Consider the following 22,535-nt stretch of genomic DNA (forward strand, 5'->3'; position numbering starts at 1 on the left):
TTTGCCTTTACCAATGCAAGAGAGGCCTTTAGTTCCTTAGACATTACCTTGGGCTTCTTTGAGACCTCCCAGAGTATTACATGCCTTGTTGTTGGTGTGATCATGGTTGGTCAACCACTCCTGGGGTCTAACAGTGGTCTTGAAAAGCCTCCCTTTGTACACAATCTGCCTGACAGTGGACTGGTGGAGTCCAAACTCTTTGGAAATAATTTTGTAATCCTTTCCAGCCTGGTGAGCATCAACAAGTGTTTTTCGGAGGTCCTCAGAAATTTCCTTTGTTCAAGCCATGACACACTTCCACATACCTGTGTTGTGAAGATCAGCATTTGATAGTGAATACCTAGAATTCTGCTCTTTAAATAAGGCAGGATTTCCCACACTCACACCTGATTATCATCCCATTGATTGAAACACCTGAGTCTAATTTCCCCTTCAAATGAACTAATAATCCTAATAATCCTAGAGGTTCATATACTTTTGCCACAGACAAATATATAATTTTGGATCATTTTTCTCAATAAATAAAAAGTATAATGTTTTTGACTCATTTGTTTAATTGGGTACTCTTTAGCTTTAGGACTTGTGTGAAGAACAGATCACATTTTAGGTCATATTTATTGACAAATATTGAACATTCAAAGAGATTTACAAACTTTTAAGCACTATTGTATATTTCATTCATGCTAATGTATGCTTGGATACAACCTACACACACGCGCGCACACACATTTCCCACTGAGTTAAATGTGTTTACTCCTAGATAGTAAAGGGAAAACTTTTTTCTCACAAAAAGAAAACTCACTTTTGTCCTGAACAAGAGGATTTGAAAGAATCACACATTTGTTCAGGTTAAACTTGAATAGTTCTTTGTTATACCAAGATAAAAACATATCCTCATTTCAGAAGAATAGTCTTTATTTTAGGACTGAAAAATTAAAGAAAAAAAAGAATTTAAAATCTTGTCTTTAAATTCTAGCCCCATCCATGTCTTTTAATTATTAAAGACTTCAAATATCACTCTAACAATGGCATTTTCATTTCAAGGTCTTCTATATATGCATGTGAACGTTTAAAAATAATTCCTTTGGGATAGATTTTGGGGAAGAAACCAATTAATTTTAAATTGTTTTTTGGTAGCCAATAAAAACTTCTATGCCTTAGTCATTTATATCCATGAGTTTTTAGTTTCTTTAAAAAACAGAACTTGGTGTTTCTTGGCATTCTATTAATTTTATGTTTTTGAACTTCTCACTTGGCACCCTGATAAATGTGTGCGCTGCCAATTTTCTGAAAAGAATAACTAAAATACAGCCCAGTTACAATTGCCTCGGTACCCAGCACAGGAGTAGGTGGCTTTACAATGTTATTTCTGGCACAGAGATTATAAACTCAGAAAGAAAACAGTCCAGACTAGTCTCCTCTGCAGTAATAAGTGATTCTCCCTTAGAAAAGGCAAATATATGGGACAGTTTTGAAGATACAACTGGTTTGTTTCCAGCAGAAGAAACAAAGAAAAGGATGGACAACCTCAGAGTCAGACACATTATATTCATAATGTTTAAGATGATGAATTGGGCAGCAATCACTCAGTCCAGAATTAACTATCTTTCCATCAAGACTGGAGTTTTGTTATTCAAATAATTAAAAAAAACCTGTCGAATACATACGTGCACACATACATTTACACATTTTAGCAAAACGGAAGTGTAAGTTCTGTAGTCTATCTTCAACAGTATGTTTCTGTTCTACTACTGCGTATGTATCTATTTGTGGACAAGCATATTGCACATTGTGTGGTGATGGGTGGAAAACTGAAATTACACTGTATCTATTTTTCAAAAATTTTGTATACAACTTACATCATCATCATATAGCTGGGATACATACAAGAATGTGTATTCATATGCTCTGGCTTATCTACTTTGCTTTCAAGTGAGAAAACTAGAAAATATTTTAATGCAGGCAGGAAGTGGCAAGCTTTTAAGAGCATGAAGAGGTCATAAAATGATATCATGGGAGAGATGATTTAGGCAAAATATCTTTACATACCATGACCTTCTTATGATCCAGAAACTCAAGGCCAAAATAATCACCTTCAACAAGATTCAGATGGTTGCAGACTGCATCCAATAAAACCTTTCCTGGAGCTCTTTGCTGTATTGAAGAACAGAGTATAAAGTAGATGCTAAAATGAAAAAGTCCCATTAAAAATCCATTTCAAATTTAAGTTATCTTTTCTTCTCACAAACAGATGAGTAGATAACAAAATCATGTTTTCCTGTGAACAGTCTATTTTTAGCTGAATGCCAAGCATTGAAGGATTGACTCTGTGGTGTCTCTGCTTTACTTTAGAGTTGAATGAGTTGAAAAGAAGTGGACAGGCAGACATCAGGTAAGCTAGGGGTATATTCTGAGTGACCTTGGCCAGTCCCTCTCTCTCAGCCCAACCCATATCACAGGGTAGTTGTTGTGGGGAAAAGAGGAGGAAGAAGGAGTATTAGGTATGTTCACCACCTTCAATTACCTATACAAATAATAAAGGCAGGATAGAAAATAAACAAACAAACAAACAAATAATATTCTACACTTCCATTTAGTTCTTCAGCTGCCACTTAGCTATTTTCCCTTTAAGAAATGTGAAATATATATAAAAGTTTGACTATATCAATGAACCAGCAAACCATGTGATATTTTTAGTCATATAGTAACTTTCACTCTTATTGAGGAGGGAAAGGGACAACTGATTTCTAGGTCTGAAATTCTACACATACAAACACACACAGACACACACACACACTCCTTAAAAAAAGTTTTACTTGCAACAATAGCCATAAAAGAGATTCTAGTGTTTTTTTTTCTCACCATGATAGTCTGTAATTTAGCATATTTTTAACCTTCCTTCCAACCCTTTTTGTTTTTTATTTTTAAAAGCATAAATTTCCATATTCAGATAAGCCTGTTGACAATTTAATTGTAAATGGCCTATACAAACCTTGCAGGCTTCAGTGCTGACGCTGAGGTTTTAAGGATTCACAGTAAAATCCTATGTATATTTGCTCAGAAGTAATTCTCAGTATTTTGTTCTGCTTACTGTCCTGCAACTGTGTTTAGAATTTCAGCCAAAGCATTTAATATTTTTGTATCTGCTTGTCATCTGCACCCTCCACGGTTCCTCGTTCCCTCCCTTCTCCTTAACACCCACTTGGAATAAGGATGTTCATTCTTCTTTCATTGCACGAAGCTTTTTAGATTCTATTACTTTCAGTGTTTGACTCACCCTAAAGAAATTCCCAATCAATAAACAAATAATCTACTACTCTAGACAGCACTGTATGTGCTATGTTTTTTAATGTGACCTTTTCATAAAGAAAGGATTGAGAGAGAGAGAAAATATAATTCTGTAATGTTGACATAACACATGACCTTAAGGTTTTTTATCACCTGGTTCAAGTAAAAGATTTTTGAATGAAAATAGATATAAGCTTGATCGGACTGAACTACTGATAAACAGATTTAATATTCTAGAAACTTTTAATCCAATAAAGTAATTTCAGGTAGATTTTGTAAGCAAAGTTTTTATAGGCTACTGAATCCTGAATCATTTATACTTCAGCAAAAATTCCTATGAATTTTTTTAAAGTTACCTTTTAACATGGAGATGCAAAATAAGTGTGATACTTAAACAGATGTAGGCATTGACACTGTGCCCCTAAATCTGTTATTTATTCTTTTTAACATTATGTGTTATACTATCATTCATTTTTCTCATTTGAATCATCTCCATCCTTTCCAATATCTATATGATCATAGCAACAGAAACCTGCATGCTTTTTTCTTGGTATTATTTTAAATTTAGTCTCTATTCCCTCTTCTGCAAATATGTATTCATAGTATTCTCCCAGAACCTTACACCTTACACCTTTAACCTTAACCTCTCAGAAGAGATTCTGGCTTTTCTGTTCTTTCTTTTGCCCAACAGAGAATCTTGAGCTTTCGTCAATACCAGTTAACAGCATAGATTTGTTGTTTCCAATTTTTATATCTCACAGAAAGTGTTCTCTTGGCTCTTAAAGAAACAACAAACTTAGCTATTGTACTTCTTTTTCTTTCTTGCTTTTTTCTCCATTTCATTCCTGCACATTTATTGATAATTTAACAGGGACAGAAAGTCTTGCAAACAGCTTTTTGTAGGAATCCAAAAAGGGACTCCTACAAAATAGAGAAGAAGCATGAATTTGAATGTAAGATGAAAGGAATAATCAATTTATTACATTTGCCTAAGGGCACCTTGGTTTGTGTTTCTGCCCTTTTCATTACTCAACTACTTCTGCTCAGGTGAAAAAAAAAAGGATCTTGGATATTTGTTTATTCCTGTTTCTCATTTCATAGATATATACAGTGTCTGTCTATCTGTCTCTCTCTCCTTGGCTTTACTTTCATCTAGCCCCCCCACTCCTAATTCCAACATTGGCCGCTATTTGAAAGCATACAAATGGATCATGGTGGAACTTCAAGTATAATATCGATTAGTAAAAAAGAAAGACACATAGTAAGCCATATGAATGGATTGTCACATGGAATAGCCATCATATGGCCTTAATTTCAGATTCTCAAAGATATGTGTAACGTTATCATTAGAGTGAATAATGATAATAAATACTTTAAAATCTTAGGCTTGTGATATGCAAAGGCCAAATCTATTTGAAAGTTTGGATCTAATTTACTCCTCATCAGCTATCCACCAATTGCTAAACAATAAGGAAAACCAGTAACAGCCTTATCATTAATGTCATGACTTATCTGAGCATGCCCAAGAACATCCTTTCTTACTTGGAAACTGCATGGGAGTTTTATCAGGTCAGTAAACAGTGGTCCTGGTAGATTAAAACAAAACAACACTCATGTATCCTTACAAGCCTCCAGGTATTAGGGAAGAGGCCTAAAAGACCTGCACCAGCCAATTCTTATCACTGCAGCAGGAAGGAAGCAAGGGTGTCTCCTGGGTGTTTGCAAATAAAAAACAGGCAGGGTTTGATCTTGACTTCTTTCCCTCCCCTCCATGGATGTCTCTGAGTGGAAAGATGGGAAGGAAATATCTTGAGCTTGCTCTTGAATGCTTTCTTGAAAACCAAAGCTTGCCACTCACTAATGGTATTCGCAGTAAAAAGGAGTGGGGGACAGAGATGTTCATTTTGCTAAGGCCCATAACAATAAATAAGACATCAATTGAAGGTCACACTTACACTCCACTAATGGTACCCCAGAACTTGGCATCTGAAGACAAGCTGCCTTACCGATGTAATGTTAGGGATTCCTTTGGCATAAAGGAAGCAATATCAACTCCCATGATGTTCTGCACTAACAGATGAAGTGACATTTATGCATCTTAATTTGAGCGTAACATGTTAAATTCCAGGAAGTAACTTGTATAATTTCAATTAGCCTATTTTTTAAATTGAATTCCCTCCCCCAAAAATGTTGATTTCATAACAGGCACACACAGCTTCAACAAACAACTTAAGCTATTTTCCTTTTCTTTCCTCAATATTTTCTGCAAGTACTCAAAAAACTGTATTCCCCTGGCCTCCAAGCTACTCAAAAGTACACTATGTCCCTTCTTTCTTCACTAAGCCTAAAACAAGTTTCAGAATGTTCATTACGAAAACTTGAGATTGAATTTCATAGTCCGTAACTCCAGGGGAGTAATATAATAGTGCCGTTTAGATCAGTTTATCTATGCAGCAAACATTGCATAATGAGGTACTGGAAGTTTCCCATACATTCCTACCCCAAGATGTGCCTCCAAGGGACAAAAATCTGGGTGTTATTGCTGTGGGTTTATTTTATAGACAGTCTAGCCTGACCAAATGGTCATAAATGGTTTCTGTGAGTTTAGGTCTTAGCCTGCCTTTCTCTTGTATCACTTTGTTACTTGATTCCATTATGATTACTTCAGTCACCTAAACTTAGCAATTAAATTATTAGAGGAAGTAACAGAGCATTTACTATGCAGAACTAAGGATAAAGCAAGATACAGTGGAGATGGCCTAGCTGCTGCTGATATGCTTGTGTGTATGTATATGTGTGTGTATATGTTTGTTTATTTATTTATTGGTTCCCTTCTCATCGCCGCAAGAATACAAATGAGATGCAATGCTTAATACAATGACTGTGTGTTTTTTCTGTAAATAGCAGCTACTAGAGGAGAGAGATGACAGCGTATCACCTCTTGTACTAACTACAGATTGCTGGGAAAAGGAAGGCCTGCTTTTTATAGAATTAGTATCACCAGAGAGGTGTGCAGTAAACATGAAAATAAGTTAGAGATAAGAGTGCATACTATCCCTCCTCTGACTTTTCCCGTAAGTTCTGATGCAAACTCCATTTATTTGCATGGAATCATTCCAACTTTCAGTAATCAGACTGGTACAGAAGCCTAAATGTCAGAGGAAGTAGCATGTATTACCTTCCCCTTCCCCAAATAACCTGCTGAGGACATGAAAGAATCTAGCAACAGCTTTTCCACAAAGTCACAGAACACATCTGCTCCCTGAGCCACCAATTCTGGTTCTAGATCAATGTTTCTCAACCTCAGCAACTTTAAGATGTGTGGACTTCCTCTGTTGAAGTCCACACATCTTAAAGTTGCTGAGGTTGAGAAACACTGTTCTAGATCTTCTAATGGTTCTTTAAACTGAAAGCCCTACTTCTTTCCCAGTTTTGAAATCTGCCCCATTCACCCATGGGCTAACTTTTAACTGTCCTTTACAACAGCTGAAATAGTATTTTCTAGTTGATGAGGTCAGATGTTTTAAATACCAGGTCAGAACTTCTGTCATATCATGTTCCTCACAGGCTTTTCAGTGCCTATATGTGTGTCTGTGTGTTAACATTTTGATTAATCCAAAATCAATTTATCTTGTCATGTTTTCAACTGTCAGTCTGACACTTTCCTTCCATTATTGGTATTTCCCAATGCTTGCTGCAAGCCTCAGTGGCATTCTTAGTGACGGTGTGGTTGAGCTGCTCAACTTAGAACAAGAGAGACCTTCAGCCACAAGGCCCACTTTGTGCCAGTCGCTATACCTGAAATGATCTCACAAAATTGTTGTTGTGGAAAAAATGGTAGGAAGGAGTGCTATGCATGTTACCTTGAGCTCCTGAAGGAAAGGTGGACTATAATTTTCTTACAGTCTCTTTGAAGACTGAACTATTTATTTTACTGGCAGGTTTGTGGCAGGTTTGTGTCAAGATGTTCGGTTTGTTCCTGAGCAGCTGCAAAGTACTACTGGAGGGTACACTTCATAGCAAAAGAAGCAGCAGGTAAGGAGGAGGGTTTAAAACTATCCTGTTCTGAATTCTGTTTCAAACTGAAAGTTTCATAGCAACCAACAGTCTAAAAACTAAGAAACTAGATGAGAATACAACTCTGTAGAGTTTAAGAGTAAACAACATACCATATACTAAACCCTGACAATAAAAACTGGGGCAAAGTCCTGTGGAACAGAACATTTATTAATAGGCAATTATGTTCATTACCTATTTTTGAGTTAACACTTGTGGTCCATAAAATTTATGTCAAATCTAAAACAAGTCCCAATTCAGCAAATACTGTTATCAGTCTGCTCATCCAACTTCTAAGTTTTAACCTACTCTAGCTGCCCAGAGTCAATCTGGAGTTGGGTGGCCCCCAAATGGAATTTTAAAAAAAAGATAGATAATAAATAAATAATAAAAATTAACCCTCTTTGGGGTCTCCGAAGTATACACACAGCCCCCAAGCTCCTTCTTCTGAGACCTCTGAAATCCCTTTTGAGAACAGTGTTTCCTGCCATTACAAAAAAGGAAACAACAAAAAACTAAATCCTAAAATGTGTTTAATATCCTTATATGCACAAAGCAAGCCCACCCCAAGGCACAGGAACATATACAGAATCCCAGTTCAGAATGTGAAAAAGTTGCCCAAACTAAAAAGTTAGACTGCAACATCCTATACACTGACATGAGAGTAAGTGCTATTGAACAGAGACCATTTTATTTTTGAATAAATGTGCAAAGCACTAGTCGCATTGAACTCATCTTCAGTATTAAATTCTAGCCTTTGGTGGAGTACTTCAAACAGTATCCAATTTCAAAATAAAACAGAAGCAGATTAGATAGCAAAGTCAAGGTGCAGGATCCACCTCCCTCATATGAGAAAGGTGTAAGAATTTGTTTCTAATTAGTGTTTCTTATATTTCCTGCCAGTCTTAAGAGACTTCTGTTTCAAAGCCCATATGCATACCAGCCTGGATTGTGGCCACTAAACTTATATACCCATCTACCCTATGCGTAGATTAATCAAAATATCTGTACCCTTGTCAATAAATAACACTGTATATTCCTCTTCCTTCTCCCATCTCTAATTCTGAGAACAAGATAAAAGCATGTTTCTTTACTCCAATCTCATCTGCCATTTTCACTCAGTCACATGAAGATAGTATAATAATTAAATATCCAACATTTAATTTTATACAAGAACTCTAAGCACTTCCAGTACCTATCAATCTTAATCATTATATTGATGTAAATATTTTGTTTATTGTAATTTCTGTAATGAGATATTATTTATTTATGAAGCTTTGTATATTTGTGTCCTAATATCTAAATGTATGGATTACAACTTAAATGCAATGTAAGTATTTGGAGCATGAATAAAGAATGAGAAAATTCTTCAGGAGATCGAAGGATGTGCACGAGTGAGATAAAAGTTGTAAAGAAGGGAAAGGTTGCCAAGAAATGATGAGAAGCAAAACAGTGAAGATCAGAACTGATATGTAGAATCTAGGCTGCCAAGGAAGAGATAACAGGAACACCGAGGTCTGTAAAAAAAAAAAAAGTTATTGTCTGTAAGCTAAATAATTTGTTAAAGTTTATAAAAGTCCTGTGGTATAAAAAAGCAGTTGGATGATTTCCAAGAATGGCCAATGTACAAAAGGTTTTTCAGATGCACCGCCACAGTGCCTTCCATCTCAGCCCTCCTGCACTGGAAGAGGACTATATACACTAAGTGTGTGTTGACTTCACATTATAACAGCACTCCTACAACTTCTGCATAAATTGGTAGATGTCTGGAATGGTGGTGCAACACTTTTCAAGAGCTGAGAAAGAGTTAATGCTGGAGAGGCTGGGAAGGTGAAAATAAACCTGAATCACTTGTGTGGTTACCAAGCAACTATGCAAACATCCTCTAATTATTTCTTGATCCCTCCCACCAGTCTTTTCTCAGTTGAGCTCTGCTGAAATAAGCTGCAAAAAGTGTGCCACTGCTGTTGATGCCTTCTAAAGGGGGAGTGGTGGGAACAGCTGCAAAGCAGCTCTTTTGCCTCCTCCTCCTCCTCACCCTGTGAACAGTATATTTACTCAGAAGCTGAGAGCAGATCAGGTTGCTAGCAAATCAAGCTGCTCTCCCTAGATCATTACTCCTGTACAGTAGTACTGAAATGGCTTATCAGAAACTACAGTAATAGTGCATTAGACATAATACTAGGCTTCCAAATCCTAGGCAACATTGGAAAAAGTCCCGTTTATAATGCTATATTGTTTTTACTAACATCCACTTCTTCAACCACTCTGAATTGATTCAGTTCTAGTTGGGCGGGACTGGATCTTGCAAATGAAGACTCAACTGGCTCAATTATTGGGCACTCAGCCCAACTTATAAAATGCTCATGAACTCTTTGGACAAACAGTACAATTCCTTTTGCAGACAAAAGGAACTGTACTGTTTGTCCAAAGTGTACAGTAAAACAGGCTGAACTTGAAGTATTAGATAAAGTCATCATTACGGTACAATGACAGATGCCATGCCTGTGATGAATTTTATCCTATTTGATAATTTGTGACATAAATACATATATGTCCACCTACTAAAACAGCATTAAATCATTAAATCATTCTGATTTCCATATTAATATTGCATAATATTATAATATACAAATTAGAATAATTCCTTATTTGAGAGTTCAAATTTGTAGTAATCTGTCTATCAGCCTTCCCCATCTGATGGTATCCAGACATGTTGGATTTCAACTCTTATAATCCTTCATTCAAAGAGCCAGTTTGGTGTAGTGGTTAAGGCACCAAACTAGAAACCAGGAGACCGTGATTTCTAGTCCCACTTTAGGCACAAAGCCAGCGGGGTGACCTTGGGCCAGTCATTCTCTCTCAGCTCTAGGAAGGAGGGAAGGGCAAACCACTTCTGCAAATGTTGCCAAGAAAACTGCAGAGACTTGTCCAGGCAGGCGTCAGGAGTCAGCACACCTGTGACATCTCTTTCTCAGCAGGTCACAGCTACAAGGAACGTGTATATCCTATTTATACGCAACAATAAATTTGATTTAATTTACATCCCATTCAGGCTTGATGTATTCATCTTAAATAGTTTCTGGCACTCAGTCTTTACAGTATTTCTCAGACATCATTTAAGAACCATTTTTTTTTCTTCCTAGCATTTTTCCTGCAGGTGCAGGGTCCATTTTTTTTCAGATCAACCTGACATTGATCCATTGGTTGCAACAGGAATTAACTGACCAGCTTGCCGCCTGATGAGAAAGAGGGACTGGCCCAAACTCACCCAGCCAGCTTTCATGCCTAAGGCGGGACTAGAACTCACCATCTTCTGGTTTCTAGCCTGGAGCCTTAACCACTAGACCAAACTGGCTCTCCCATTTATGGACCAAATGCTATGTAAAATTTTCAAAGCTTTAAAAAGCAGCAATAAAGAGCCTAGTTTCTTAATCTACATGTTTAAGGCATTTGTTTTGAAGCAAACATAGTTCATACAAAACTATTCCCTGTCACACATTTTTTTTACTGCTTATGATATAGCAAAAAAAACCTGATGTTAATAATACATTCTTGAACCTCAGGGTTTCAGCAATTCTTAAATACCTTAGCTATCATACAAGCATACTCAAGAGTTAGAAAATAAACTCATCTTATGACACCATCACCCACTCAATTACACAGAATTTGCACAGAATAAACACCTTTCATCTCCTGCACAGTTTACTGCTGTAGTTGCCCATTCTTTAATTCTTAGCTTCCTTGCCACTACAACATTTAAGGGCTCTGATTTTAAATGAATAATGATGCTCTTTTATAGTCTTATTTTAGTATACTGTTGTACCATTGGCACTTTATCCTTGTAAACAGCTGCGATTGTGGTGGTCTAACTATCAGTCACTCAAGCAAATCAATAAAACTTGCAATGTTACATAAAGGTCCCAACTGTCTTGGTCTTCTGGAAGATCATGAAGACCTGGATTTCCTCCCATGCGCTGGGCTGGGCTGGGCTGGGCTATTAGACGAGCCCAATATAGGCCTGTTTTTTGTGGTGAGGCTGTTATATGGTACCTTGGTTTTTTTTTTATTCGTTCAGTTGCTTCCGACTCTTCGTGACTTCATGGACCAGCCCACGCCAGAGCTTCCTGTCAGTCGTCAACACCCCCAGCTCCCCCAGGGACTAGTCCGTCATCTCTAGAATATCATCCATCCACCTTGCCCTTGGTCGGCCCCTCTTCCTTTTGCCCTCCTCTCCCCCTAGCATCAGCATCTTCTCCAGGGTGTCCTGTCTTCTCATTATGTGGTACCTTGGTTACTATATTATAATTATTTTAATTCTGTTTTTTGCTGGGTTTACAGAAGTTTTATTATATTGGGGTTTTTTGTTAATAGCTGCCCAGAGTTTATATGTAAGATGAATGGCCATATAAATTTTCAAACAATTTTCAGAATATGAGAAGCCACAGCAAATAATGTCACTATGTGAGGCCCAGCTATGCTTCTATAGCAGTACATCAATAAATCTTATTCTAGAAAGTAGGGATAATTGACTGAACACATAGTAAATAAGTTCTTCCACCTGATATGTTCTACAAGCACTCAAGTTGTGCTGCTGGGGTCTGTTGGCAGATTGCTGGGAAAGCCTTTGGCCCAGGAGAGATCAGAAAAGTCACACACCAGGCATTTCTATAAAAATAATTTTATTTACAGAAAGCAAAACATATTTAAAAGCTTCTGCATTCTTTCAGGCTCTCAGTGAGAGCTGCTAAAAACTCTACATGCCTACACAGAAGGGAAACAGAAACTAAAAAAAGACCAGGCAAGTTCTTTCCCCCCAGGTGCAAAAAATTAACATTCGAAAAGGGGAGAGTTGAATTCAACCTCTTCACCCGGCCAAAATGATTAGTTACCATAGTAACCTTAATCTGTAGTAGAAAACATTAACAGGGTCTTCTTATACCTGCCCTACAAGTAGGTTGAAAGCACTATTTTAAGACAAGAAAATTCTTATCTTAAAGGGAAGTATATCAAAAACTGCAAATTCTACAGATTATTATAATGTGAGAAAATAGATCCATTTGCAAAAATATCTTGACACGAATTTAATTAAATGGACAAATCTGGTTTATGAACAAGTATCTAATCCAGGGCTTATTCCCACAAACTCTCCAAATTAAGTGTTCCATCGCACTTGTTTTACATTTCTTTTGTTTTTGTTTCAAGCACTTATTTTATACTAAACCTATGCAAAAGGGTTTTTTCCCCAATCAATGAATGTTTGAAACTCAGCATACATATAAGTAGGAGAAGAACAATATATTTTGCTCTTATTTACATATTCCTTTTCTATTAAAAAGGCCTTATATTTATACTTTAAAAAATTATTTTATCTTTTCAATCTAATTCCTGTAATACCATAAAAATAACAGATAAAAACCATTTTAAAAAAGCAAAAACAACTACAAACACCCACCAACACATCCCAGTACGTACAGAATAAATTAGTAATGCAAAAACAGGGATTTCACTATTGCAGCTGTAGTACTCTTAAGTATTTACTTATCACTGCCACACACTTATTCTTTAGTATAACTACAATGACCCAGCGAACCTGCAAATGTTTGCTAAGCAAGCAAAGAAAGTGTGCTGAGAGGAACAGAATGGGGGAAAATGCAGAAAGCTGAATGACACAAGGTATCTTCAGGGCTTCATTCTTTCTTCCAGAATTAAACAACTCAGTAGAATTTGCAGAGAGGAATGTGAAGATAACCTTGATAAGGGGCATGCAGAGGCTGTTAAGGGAAAATAAAAGAGAACTCATTCGTGTAAAAGGGGCAGTATGAGAAAGAAAATAACCCCTGCTTGAAACACTGGCAGGCTTTCAAGATTCTGTAATTACATCCTACAACAATTTAGTAGAATTCCTTTAATCCTTGCAATGTCTGTTTCCTGACCTGGACTATCTCAAATAGCTGACAAAGAGGTAGTGTGATATTATCAAAGGCAACTGGTGTCATAAAGAGACAGATTACCTGCCATTTATAGAAATAAATTTGCTAACTAACAGCACAGTCCAATGCATCAATTTTAGTAATAGTGAAAGACAAAAACAAGTACACAGACTTAGCATCTTTTTAAAAAATCTACAATGTTCCTTTAAACTATTATGACGATGTCCCGGATTACCAGCAACAGCCTGGACAGTAAATCAGAGACAGAAGAAAAAAGTTGATAGTACCATAAAATAGCCAGATTTGGCCCTGACACTGAGCAGACTCCAGCAACAGGCCCTCCTGATCCAGAAACCTCTGAGCTGGGACTACTGTACAGAGACTGTATCCCTGCATTAGAGGCCATCAATGAACCAGCACCCTCCCTGTTGAAACTGCTGGCTACTTTTGGCAGTAAGCCCAGGAAGAGATAGCAGAGAACTGATGTAATTCCATCCAACTGTAAAAAAAATCTGGTTAGACAATGACTATAATAAAGGATTGATTGACTAGAATTCCTAACTTATTCCCCAGTAAGAGAGGAATCAGAGACCTTATATAGCAGACATTTGCAACTTTTCTAAGTTGAGAACTCCACTTTGGGGCCCATCCCAGAAAGTAGTGCATAGGACCTGAATATCTCCGTATCTGATTTGTTTTTAGTTAACTTTCAGTAGAATGAATTTAGGTAATTTCAATACAGCTAATATAATAATTGTCATTATACCACCATCCAGTTGGCTATTTCATCTCCTTTTCTCTCATTAAACATTATAATTTAATATCAACTTGAGTAACATCTAGAAACATCCAAGGCTTTCAGGGGTCACATGTGGCCCTGGGACTCAGGTTGTATGCCTCTGATACTTGTCACAGACAGTCACTTGCCCCCTGTGACCACCCTTGTTTTCCTTGTTCCTGGCTATCCTTACCTCTTGATATATGGACTTGGCCTTTGAAAAGAAATGCCAGAGATAGACATTGTGTTGCTTACAGTCTTCTTCCTTGGTGCCTATTAAACCTCTTATCCTATATGACTTCATTTTTGCTAATTAAAAAGAAATCAATGGGAAGCAAAACACCAACTTTTAGCATCTGTCAAGAACTTTGACAGTAAATGAAGAGCACAGGGGGCAATATTTCACAGAGTGGTAACTCAACCTTCCAAACTACTGTAAGTGGATGTTTGGTGGCTTCTGGATGGGCTTAGGGATGGCGATGGCAGTGGGAGATATTTTAAGACAACCACTTTCATTCCCACCCTCAAAACCACCTAGCCCTCCCCGTGGCCCAAAGCATGCTACTGAAAATTAATCAATCTTAGGATGTTGCAGGTCATAAATGTAGGAGACCATGCAGTGCTGAACAGCCCACAGATTACCCGCCCCAATTTAGACATTCTTCAACTCTAAAATCTAAAAGGTAATGAGTAAGCCTTCAACTCCACTATCAGTCTGAACAGGTAAGCAGTAACTTCATCTTATTCTCTCATTCAGTAATGTTTTACTATTTCTTTAATAGATATATATATCTCTTTAAGTTGTTTAGAAAACGTACGTATATATTTCAGTACATTTTGTTTTATATTAGTAACATTCAGTTCCTCAATTTAAAAAATAGCTGAACAAAATCCCAGCCTGAATCTTTAGGGTAAGAAAGAGATTAATAATCACAGTGTATTTTCAGGCACTACATTTCTGTGCTAGAAGTTTTATGTTCTGAAATAGTGTGTAGAGAGAGTAGCAAATTTCATGATTAGTTTTAAGCTGTTACACAACACCATGACAAATTTTCTGAGATGAACCTATGCAATGAAACCTTAGCAAAATAATTGCTTTTTAACCCCCCAAAATCCAAATAGAACTTTCAGTCAGTAATTAAAATTTTATTATAAATGTTCAATTTATATAAGTTGCCACCAATCTGACACATAGTTAATAAATTCTTCACTAAATGAAAATAATTGTAATTATCAACTAGGATTAAATTTGGGATTCACATGCTCAAGTAACACTCCAATGTCATCCCCCAAAGTTCAGTGATTTAAGCACTGGTTTGTTAACCAAACTCAGGAGAGCAAAAAGGTGTTGATCACCCTTACAGAAGAAGGAATTTGCCCATGGAAAAAAGTTCAACCTGAAAATCCCATAGAGTCATACTATTTTAGCTTCCAGTCAAACTATGGGACATGGAAAAACCAATTAGTGAGAGATGCTGCCCATGTGGTTAGAATGATCCTAAACTCTATCATGTGTATTCTTTCACTGCTCTTCCTAAACCAATTTACGTGCAGACCTTACCTTACCTCCCCCTAACAAAGTAAGCTAAAGGTGATCTGTTTCCTATTTGCAGATTGGGATCCTACTATCACCAACAGAGTTGCTAAGTTTCCATCTGCAGCGACTGCAATAAGGAAACATATGAGGGTCTAATCTTGGATTAATGACTTTATGAAGGGCTTTCCCACCTCTTCTATATTACTATATTTATATTTTACATTATTTTAATTTTATCTTATATTCAGCTCTCCTCTTTCTCCAGTTTTTTTTTTTAGGTTCTATATGACTGTTATATTGTTTTTGGTGTATTTGACCATTGTTCCTGAGGTTTGTTTGTTTAACTTTGTGTTCATTGACTATGATTAATTAAATACACTTGGAAAATTTATTGGGGCCAACGTTTTTATATTCTTCTTGATTTGAAGGGTTAGGATTATGGCATTGCTTTGTTTTATAAAATTTTAACCAAATATTTACATTTCGTTGCAGGTTACTGATATAATGAAAACCAATTAAGAGAAGTGGAAAATCCAACAAAGAGCAAAAGGTGATGACCAGAACACTTTTCCCCCCAATATCAGCATCTTGATGCGGGGGGCGGGGCGGGGAGGCAGACTTCAATCTCTCCAGGACACTCCAAAGGTGATTTCTTGAATTTTGTAATTAATAAAAGGTATCCATTTTATTGGATTGATTTCTCACATTTCTTCACCACCCATCTCACCAAGTGACTCTGGGTGGTTTACAATTCAGTTAAAATAACAAGAGATTAAAATGATAAAAACAAGTGCATCATAAACATATAAATACAAAATATAAAATCCCGGATGGACAAACAATCTCAATAAAATTCCTCAGGGCCACATCATGGCGCCAACCACACCTAGGATTGACTATCCCCCCTCCTGTCCCAAGCGAGGTGGCAAAGCCAGGTTTTCACTCCCTTTCAGAAGGCCGGGAGTGTGGAGGCCTGCCTCAACTCCAGGGATAACATGTTCCACAGGGTGGGGGCCATGGCAGAAAAGGCCCTTTTCCTGGACCCTGCCAATCAACAATCTCTCATGGACAGGGTTCATAACAGGCCCTCTCTGCCTGACTGGGTGGGACAGGTCGATGTAATGGGGGTGAGGCGATCCCTCAGGTAACCTGGACCCACCCCAATTCTCTGAGGACAACACATAATTTAGTTAGACTTCTCTTGATCTTTAACAGAAGTTTGAATTATGCCATCACATCCTATATTTTGCTAAATCTGTATGTGTTATATGGCATACTAATATTTTTCTAAGCAGCTATTATTACAATTTTGGCTGCCATTTATGTGGAAAATGGATAAACGCTTCATTAGAGAACTATTGCCCCTTGTAAATCTATCCCAAGAGCTCTGTCATCAGATGTCTGGCTTGAACTCAACAGAATCAGCCCAGACATTTGATGTGGCACAGCTAGATAAGAATCTTTATTGCAAACTACGATGAAGCCACATTAAAGAGTGAATTGTCTTTTTTCCATATGAGAATGCAGCTCCTTCTTACTCCCATTGGCATTTCATGGACGTGTTTACACTTCTCAGACTTGGTGCTGGAAATACACATTTAAGTAGTCTATTTGTGCTCGGGGAAACTTTAGCTTTAATTGAAAGTCCTATGCTAGATAGGTTGCTACTATGGATCCTATAAAAGCTTAAAATATCTCATAGAGGTAAACCAAAAACAGTGCATTTTGGGAACATGATCATAACACATGTAGAAGGAGCCTTCCCTGTTCACCATTAATTTGGGGGCATCACACTCAATACAATGTGTAACTAAAAGGTAAAGGTAAAGGTTTCCCTTGACGTAAAGTCCAGTCGTGTCCGACTCTAGGGGGCGGTGCTCATCTCCGTTTCTAAGCCTTGGAGCCGGCGTTGTCATAGACACTTCCGGGTCATGTGGCCAGCATGATGACACGGAACGCCGTCACCTTCCTGCCGAAGCGGTACCTATTGATCTACTCACATTTGCATGTTTTCGAACTGCTAGGTGAGCAGGAGCTGGGACGAGCAACGGGAGCTCACCCCACCGCGCGGTTTCGAACCGCCGACCTTCCGATCAGCAGCTCAGCGGTTTAACCCGCAGCGCCACCGCGTCCCTCTCAATGTGTAACTAATGCTATATTAATTTAGAAGATTAAAATTTTCTGATATTACCTGAGAAAAGGGGATTTTTTTGGTGCTTAAGAAGCAGGAGAAACATCCCTTTCAAACGTTTTGTGGATAACATTTGCTAGCTCTGTGATGTGTAATTACTGGCTTTATTCATACTGTAATGTTTCCATTTTAGTTTGTCTGATAATGATTTTATGCTACACTTGCATTATTCACTATTCTATAAGCCACGCTGTTTTTATAATGATGGAATAATATTTCTTTAACTTTCAATCATTTTCAAGAAATCTATCAGAAAAAAGGATGGCAAGCCTATTTCTTAACAGAATTTGGTAATTAATAAGAATGTTGTTGAATAAAGAAACTGGCCAGGTTTTTAAATTCAAAATGTCACAACTGCTGGAAGCAAGATATAGATATACAATAGCACTCCTTCTGGCTGTTGTGTCACTTTACTAAAAAAAGAGGAAGAAATGAAACAGAAATTAAGGGTATTCTATTAACATACTCTACTTTCTTAGGAATCAAACACTTCCATTTTAATACATAAATACATAAATACTTGGGCTGTGCATGGATCAGAAAATGAGTAAAAGAAACACAGAACATTTTAGAGATTCTGTCAAATCATTCCAGGTTGGCTGCTCTTCAGCAAAACTAAAATCCAAAACATGCTGGTTATTCTGGATTTAGGCAGAAACAATATTTTAGTGCTATACTTGTCCTTCTCATTTGTCTGCAAGGTCTCTGCGTTGGTCCACCCACTACTCTTCCCAGCACCTTCCTTTCTCTCTCCCCACTTAATTGCCACCACTGATGCCTATGGTTTCAAGCACAGCGTATCTGACTGCCTCCTCACTTCCTGATCTTCTCAGCTCCTTCCTTTCCCTACTTTTCCTGAGCCACTGTGAGCTGCCACTGATGTCCTTGGCCTTTACCTGATGTTCCTCCCAAAGTACTTCTGCCTGGAATATTTAAGTTTTGATTTCTGCTCATACTGCCTGAAACTAGATGGTCCACACTCAGAATGTTTTGCATATAACCATCTTGCTATTCACTTCTGGAATAAGAAGTATTATGCAAGGCACAGAAATGCAGTAAGAAGTTGTAAGCAAAATCAATTAAAGGCAGGACGTAAGAGAAAAGAAAATAACATCTAAATCTAGTTTATAACAACACTATTCATTATTCCTCTCCATACTTCCTATGTTTGAACTCATCTTGGCTTCCATCATGTCCATTCACAGATTAATGCATTATCTTTTGCTCTTTAAATTTCTTGCGTCTATGTTTCTGAAGATCTCATTAACTCTATCTAATTGTGATTCTTTTAGTCTTCCCCTTCCTCTCATTCCATTCACTGTTCCTTCAAATATTTCCTTTGCAGTTCAATCCTCATTCATTTCAACTACAAGGCCAAATCACCTCATTGTATTTCTTTCATCCTGGTCACTCACTTCCATATATTCCATATCCATTCAGAACCCATTCATTTTAGATCCCATTTCTTGTTTCAAGCACACACACACTTCTTAAGCAACCCATTCTCCCTGAATTCATAATTTCTCGCAGAATACTTACTACTCACTGTCATATATCAAAATGGGCAAAGCACTCTTTTATACACATCTTTGCTTCTTTTGACAATCTTTCTTTGCAATAAACCCCTTATTATCCACTTTTCACCAGCATCTGGATATCTTAAAATTTCCCTATCCATTTTTCTCTCTTTAATAACTTTCTACCAAGGTACACAAATTCATCTACTTTCATCTATTTTTTGCCATTACCATATAAGTTGAGATAGTTTACTCCACTTTCATTGGCCCATTCTTCTTACTGTTATCATACTATCTTTCCTTCCATTAGGGCCCAGCAATGAAAGACAGCATCTGATTTCTATTGCGCTATTAATATAAACAGTCCTAACTGGAATAGCCTTTCAGTAAAGTAATATCTATCAGTAGAACAGATCATCAGCCTTTTGGGGCCAATGAAGCATATTTGGAATTTTGAAAGTCTGTCCTAGGTACTCTTACCACATGATTGCAATGGAGGACATTACAAGTCACATACTTCCAAGATACAGTACATGAATGCTCCATTGCCCTGCCTAGCTTCTTTCCAAAATGATTCATGGATCTTTGTCTTTTTTTCAGGATGAGCATAATTCAAAACAGAACACGGGACTGCAGTCACCCAACTTTATTTTCTAGAAAAGTTAATAGGACTCATTGGGGGTAGAGATATTCTTGGACATAAAAATGTGCCGCATGCTTCTGCTTTGCTTTGTAATGTTCCAGCTTTCAATTTTTTATATTATCATGATTTTTAAATGTAAAAAGTCAAATACTACAGGCAGGCACACCGATATCCAAGAGCACCAAACTGGAAACACAGGATTATAACAGGTGATGATAACTGGAGTGGTCCATGAACAATGGCATGAAGAAATGATGTACAGATAGCTTTGTCCACGAATACTTTTAGTCCTCCTATTTGCAAAAGCTACATTCCTTACATATCATGGTATCCTTTTTCACAACATGAGGCATAGCAAGACGGAAAGAAATTTAGGAAAAAGCCAGGTCAGCAAATACAGTGTTACAAAATATGAACTACTTCTTAAATGGTACTATCCAAGAGCAGACTTGGAACTAAAACAAAAATGCATAGAAACTGGAACATGCATGAGTGATGTTTCCAATAATAACAAGCAAATGATATTTGGTAGTATCAGTTCTACCTTATCAATATGACATTAATTGATTGGAAGGTATGCCAAACATTTATATTAGGGTTAGGGTGATGGGAGTACACTGTATTTTCCAAACAGTGTTTCAGGGGGAAAAGTATATTCTGCCATGCAAACCAACCCCAATAAATTGCTGCCAGCTAACTTAAGAGGTATAAGAACATATATGCCATGGTACCATATAAGACACTAATGTGCGTTCAGAGAGAGAAAGAACAGTGAACATTCCAGTGTGAAGCTTCTCTTACAACTCCCTCTGTTGTTCCTTACGGGTGACAAACTTTTTGCCAAGTCTTGGGTTAAAATTTGTTAGGACTGCCAGAACCCAGACAGTTTTGAAATGGATCAAATATCTCATTTACAAAATTACTGTATAAGTATTCCAAATAGGTCTGTGTACACTTTGAAAATGATTAGAAAGAAGTCCTTCCAACCTCATGTGAATGTTCTGCTATGCATTAAAGCAACCCAACTTTTCTTCCCCAAAATCTGAACAAAAGATGCTGTTTAAGGAATCGACTTCTTACTGTGACTCGTAACTGCATTCTTGACTGCTTTTAAGAATTTATTTTCAACATGCTTTGCAGTTTTTTGAGATTAAAATGCAACCTGTCAGGAATGACACACTCTGCCAATTTTAATTCACTCAAGCAACCCACCAATAACCTTAAATACTTTAAAATAATTATTTTCCATGGTCTGAAAAGATGACCTTGTAGATTCCAAGCTGGTGAGAGCACTTTACACATGATTAATGTAGCCTCATCTATTTTCTGAAATACGCTCTATACATAAACACATATAACCTCCACCTTAGCTCCTAATTCCTTCTGTGAGTCATAGAAAAATGTGATATCTGAAAACACTTTGAGAGAAAAAGTGACAGAGCTGTTCTATTTGGAAGAGAAGGAACCATAAACTGAAATGAATACAACACCATCTCTTCACACAGCCCCAGGCCTTTTTGAACTGTGCAATGTCCTTGTCTGGAGGTGCCTAGGATTTGGAAAATATAATTCTGCTAATAAAATCAGAAATTTTAGACTGATCAGTTATGATCTTGAAATCCTTTTTATTAATGGTAACTTCATGACATTTGATTGATTTATACAGTCAGGACCAGAAATATTGGAACAAGGGTAACTGTTTTGGCATTTGGCCTCTGTACACCACCACACTGAAGTTGAAAGGAAACACACCCAGATGGGAGCAAAGTCAGGACTTTCAGCTGTCATTCAAGGGGTTTGACAAAAGTGGGGCACTAACCATTCAGGAAGTACAGCCAGTGGCATGCACACACACCCATCATTGGTGGCTCATAAGTAATGGAACGAATGGCTGACAAGCAGCTGCATGGCCAGGTGTGGCCTGTTTCCTGGATACCCCATGACCAATCAAGCAGATAAAAGGCCTGGAGGTGGTTCTGAGTGGTACATTTGCATTTGGTAGCTGTTCACTGGAACTCTCAACATGAGGTCCAAAGAGGCGTCCATGTGAGTAAAGGAGGCCATCATTAGGCTGAGAAAACAAAATAAACCCATCAGAGAAATAGCAAAAACATTGGGAGTGGCCAAGACATCCTGAAAAAGAAGGAATTAACTGGCCTGGAAGACCATGGAAGACAACTAAAGTGGATGACTGACCGCAGAATTCCGCTCATGGGGAAGAAGAACCCTTTCACAACATCTAGCGAGGTCAAGAACACTCTTGAGGAGGTAGGCATGTCATTGTCAACATCTACAGTCAAGAGATGGCTTTATGAATGTAAATACAGAGGCTTCACAACAAGCTGCAACCACTGGTAACGCTCAAGAACAGAAAGGCCAGATTAGACTTTGCCAGCAAACACCTAAAATAGCCTGCCCAGTTCTGGAATAAGATTCTTTGCACTGATGAAACCAAGATTAACTTGCACCAGAATGATGGGAAGAGAAAAGTATGGAGAAGGAAAGGAACAGCGCATGATGCAAAGCACACCACATCATCTGTCAAACATGGTGGAAGCAGTGTTATGGCATGGGCATGTATGGCTGCCAATG

General features: G+C 37.5%; 1 protein-coding gene across 7 annotated transcripts in view; it reads right to left on the reverse strand.

Moving 5' to 3' along the window:
* Positions 1–22,535, reverse strand: part of FARP1 (FERM, ARH/RhoGEF and pleckstrin domain protein 1) — a 164,678-nt gene that overhangs the window by 68,672 nt on the left and 73,471 nt on the right. For all 7 annotated transcript variants that reach the window (XR_010068051.1, XM_063304828.1, XM_063304825.1 and 4 more), the window contains exon 3: positions 2,050–2,154. Coding sequence is in view for 6 of the 7 variants with exons in the window: in XM_063304828.1 (XP_063160898.1) it covers positions 2,050–2,154 (105 nt within the window). In the remaining variant the exon portion in view is untranslated. The remainder of the gene's footprint in view (positions 1–2,049; positions 2,155–22,535) is intronic.

This window comes from Candoia aspera, chromosome 5 (assembly GCF_035149785.1).
Source record: "Candoia aspera isolate rCanAsp1 chromosome 5, rCanAsp1.hap2, whole genome shotgun sequence".
Taxonomy (NCBI): Eukaryota; Metazoa; Chordata; class Lepidosauria; order Squamata; family Boidae; genus Candoia; species Candoia aspera.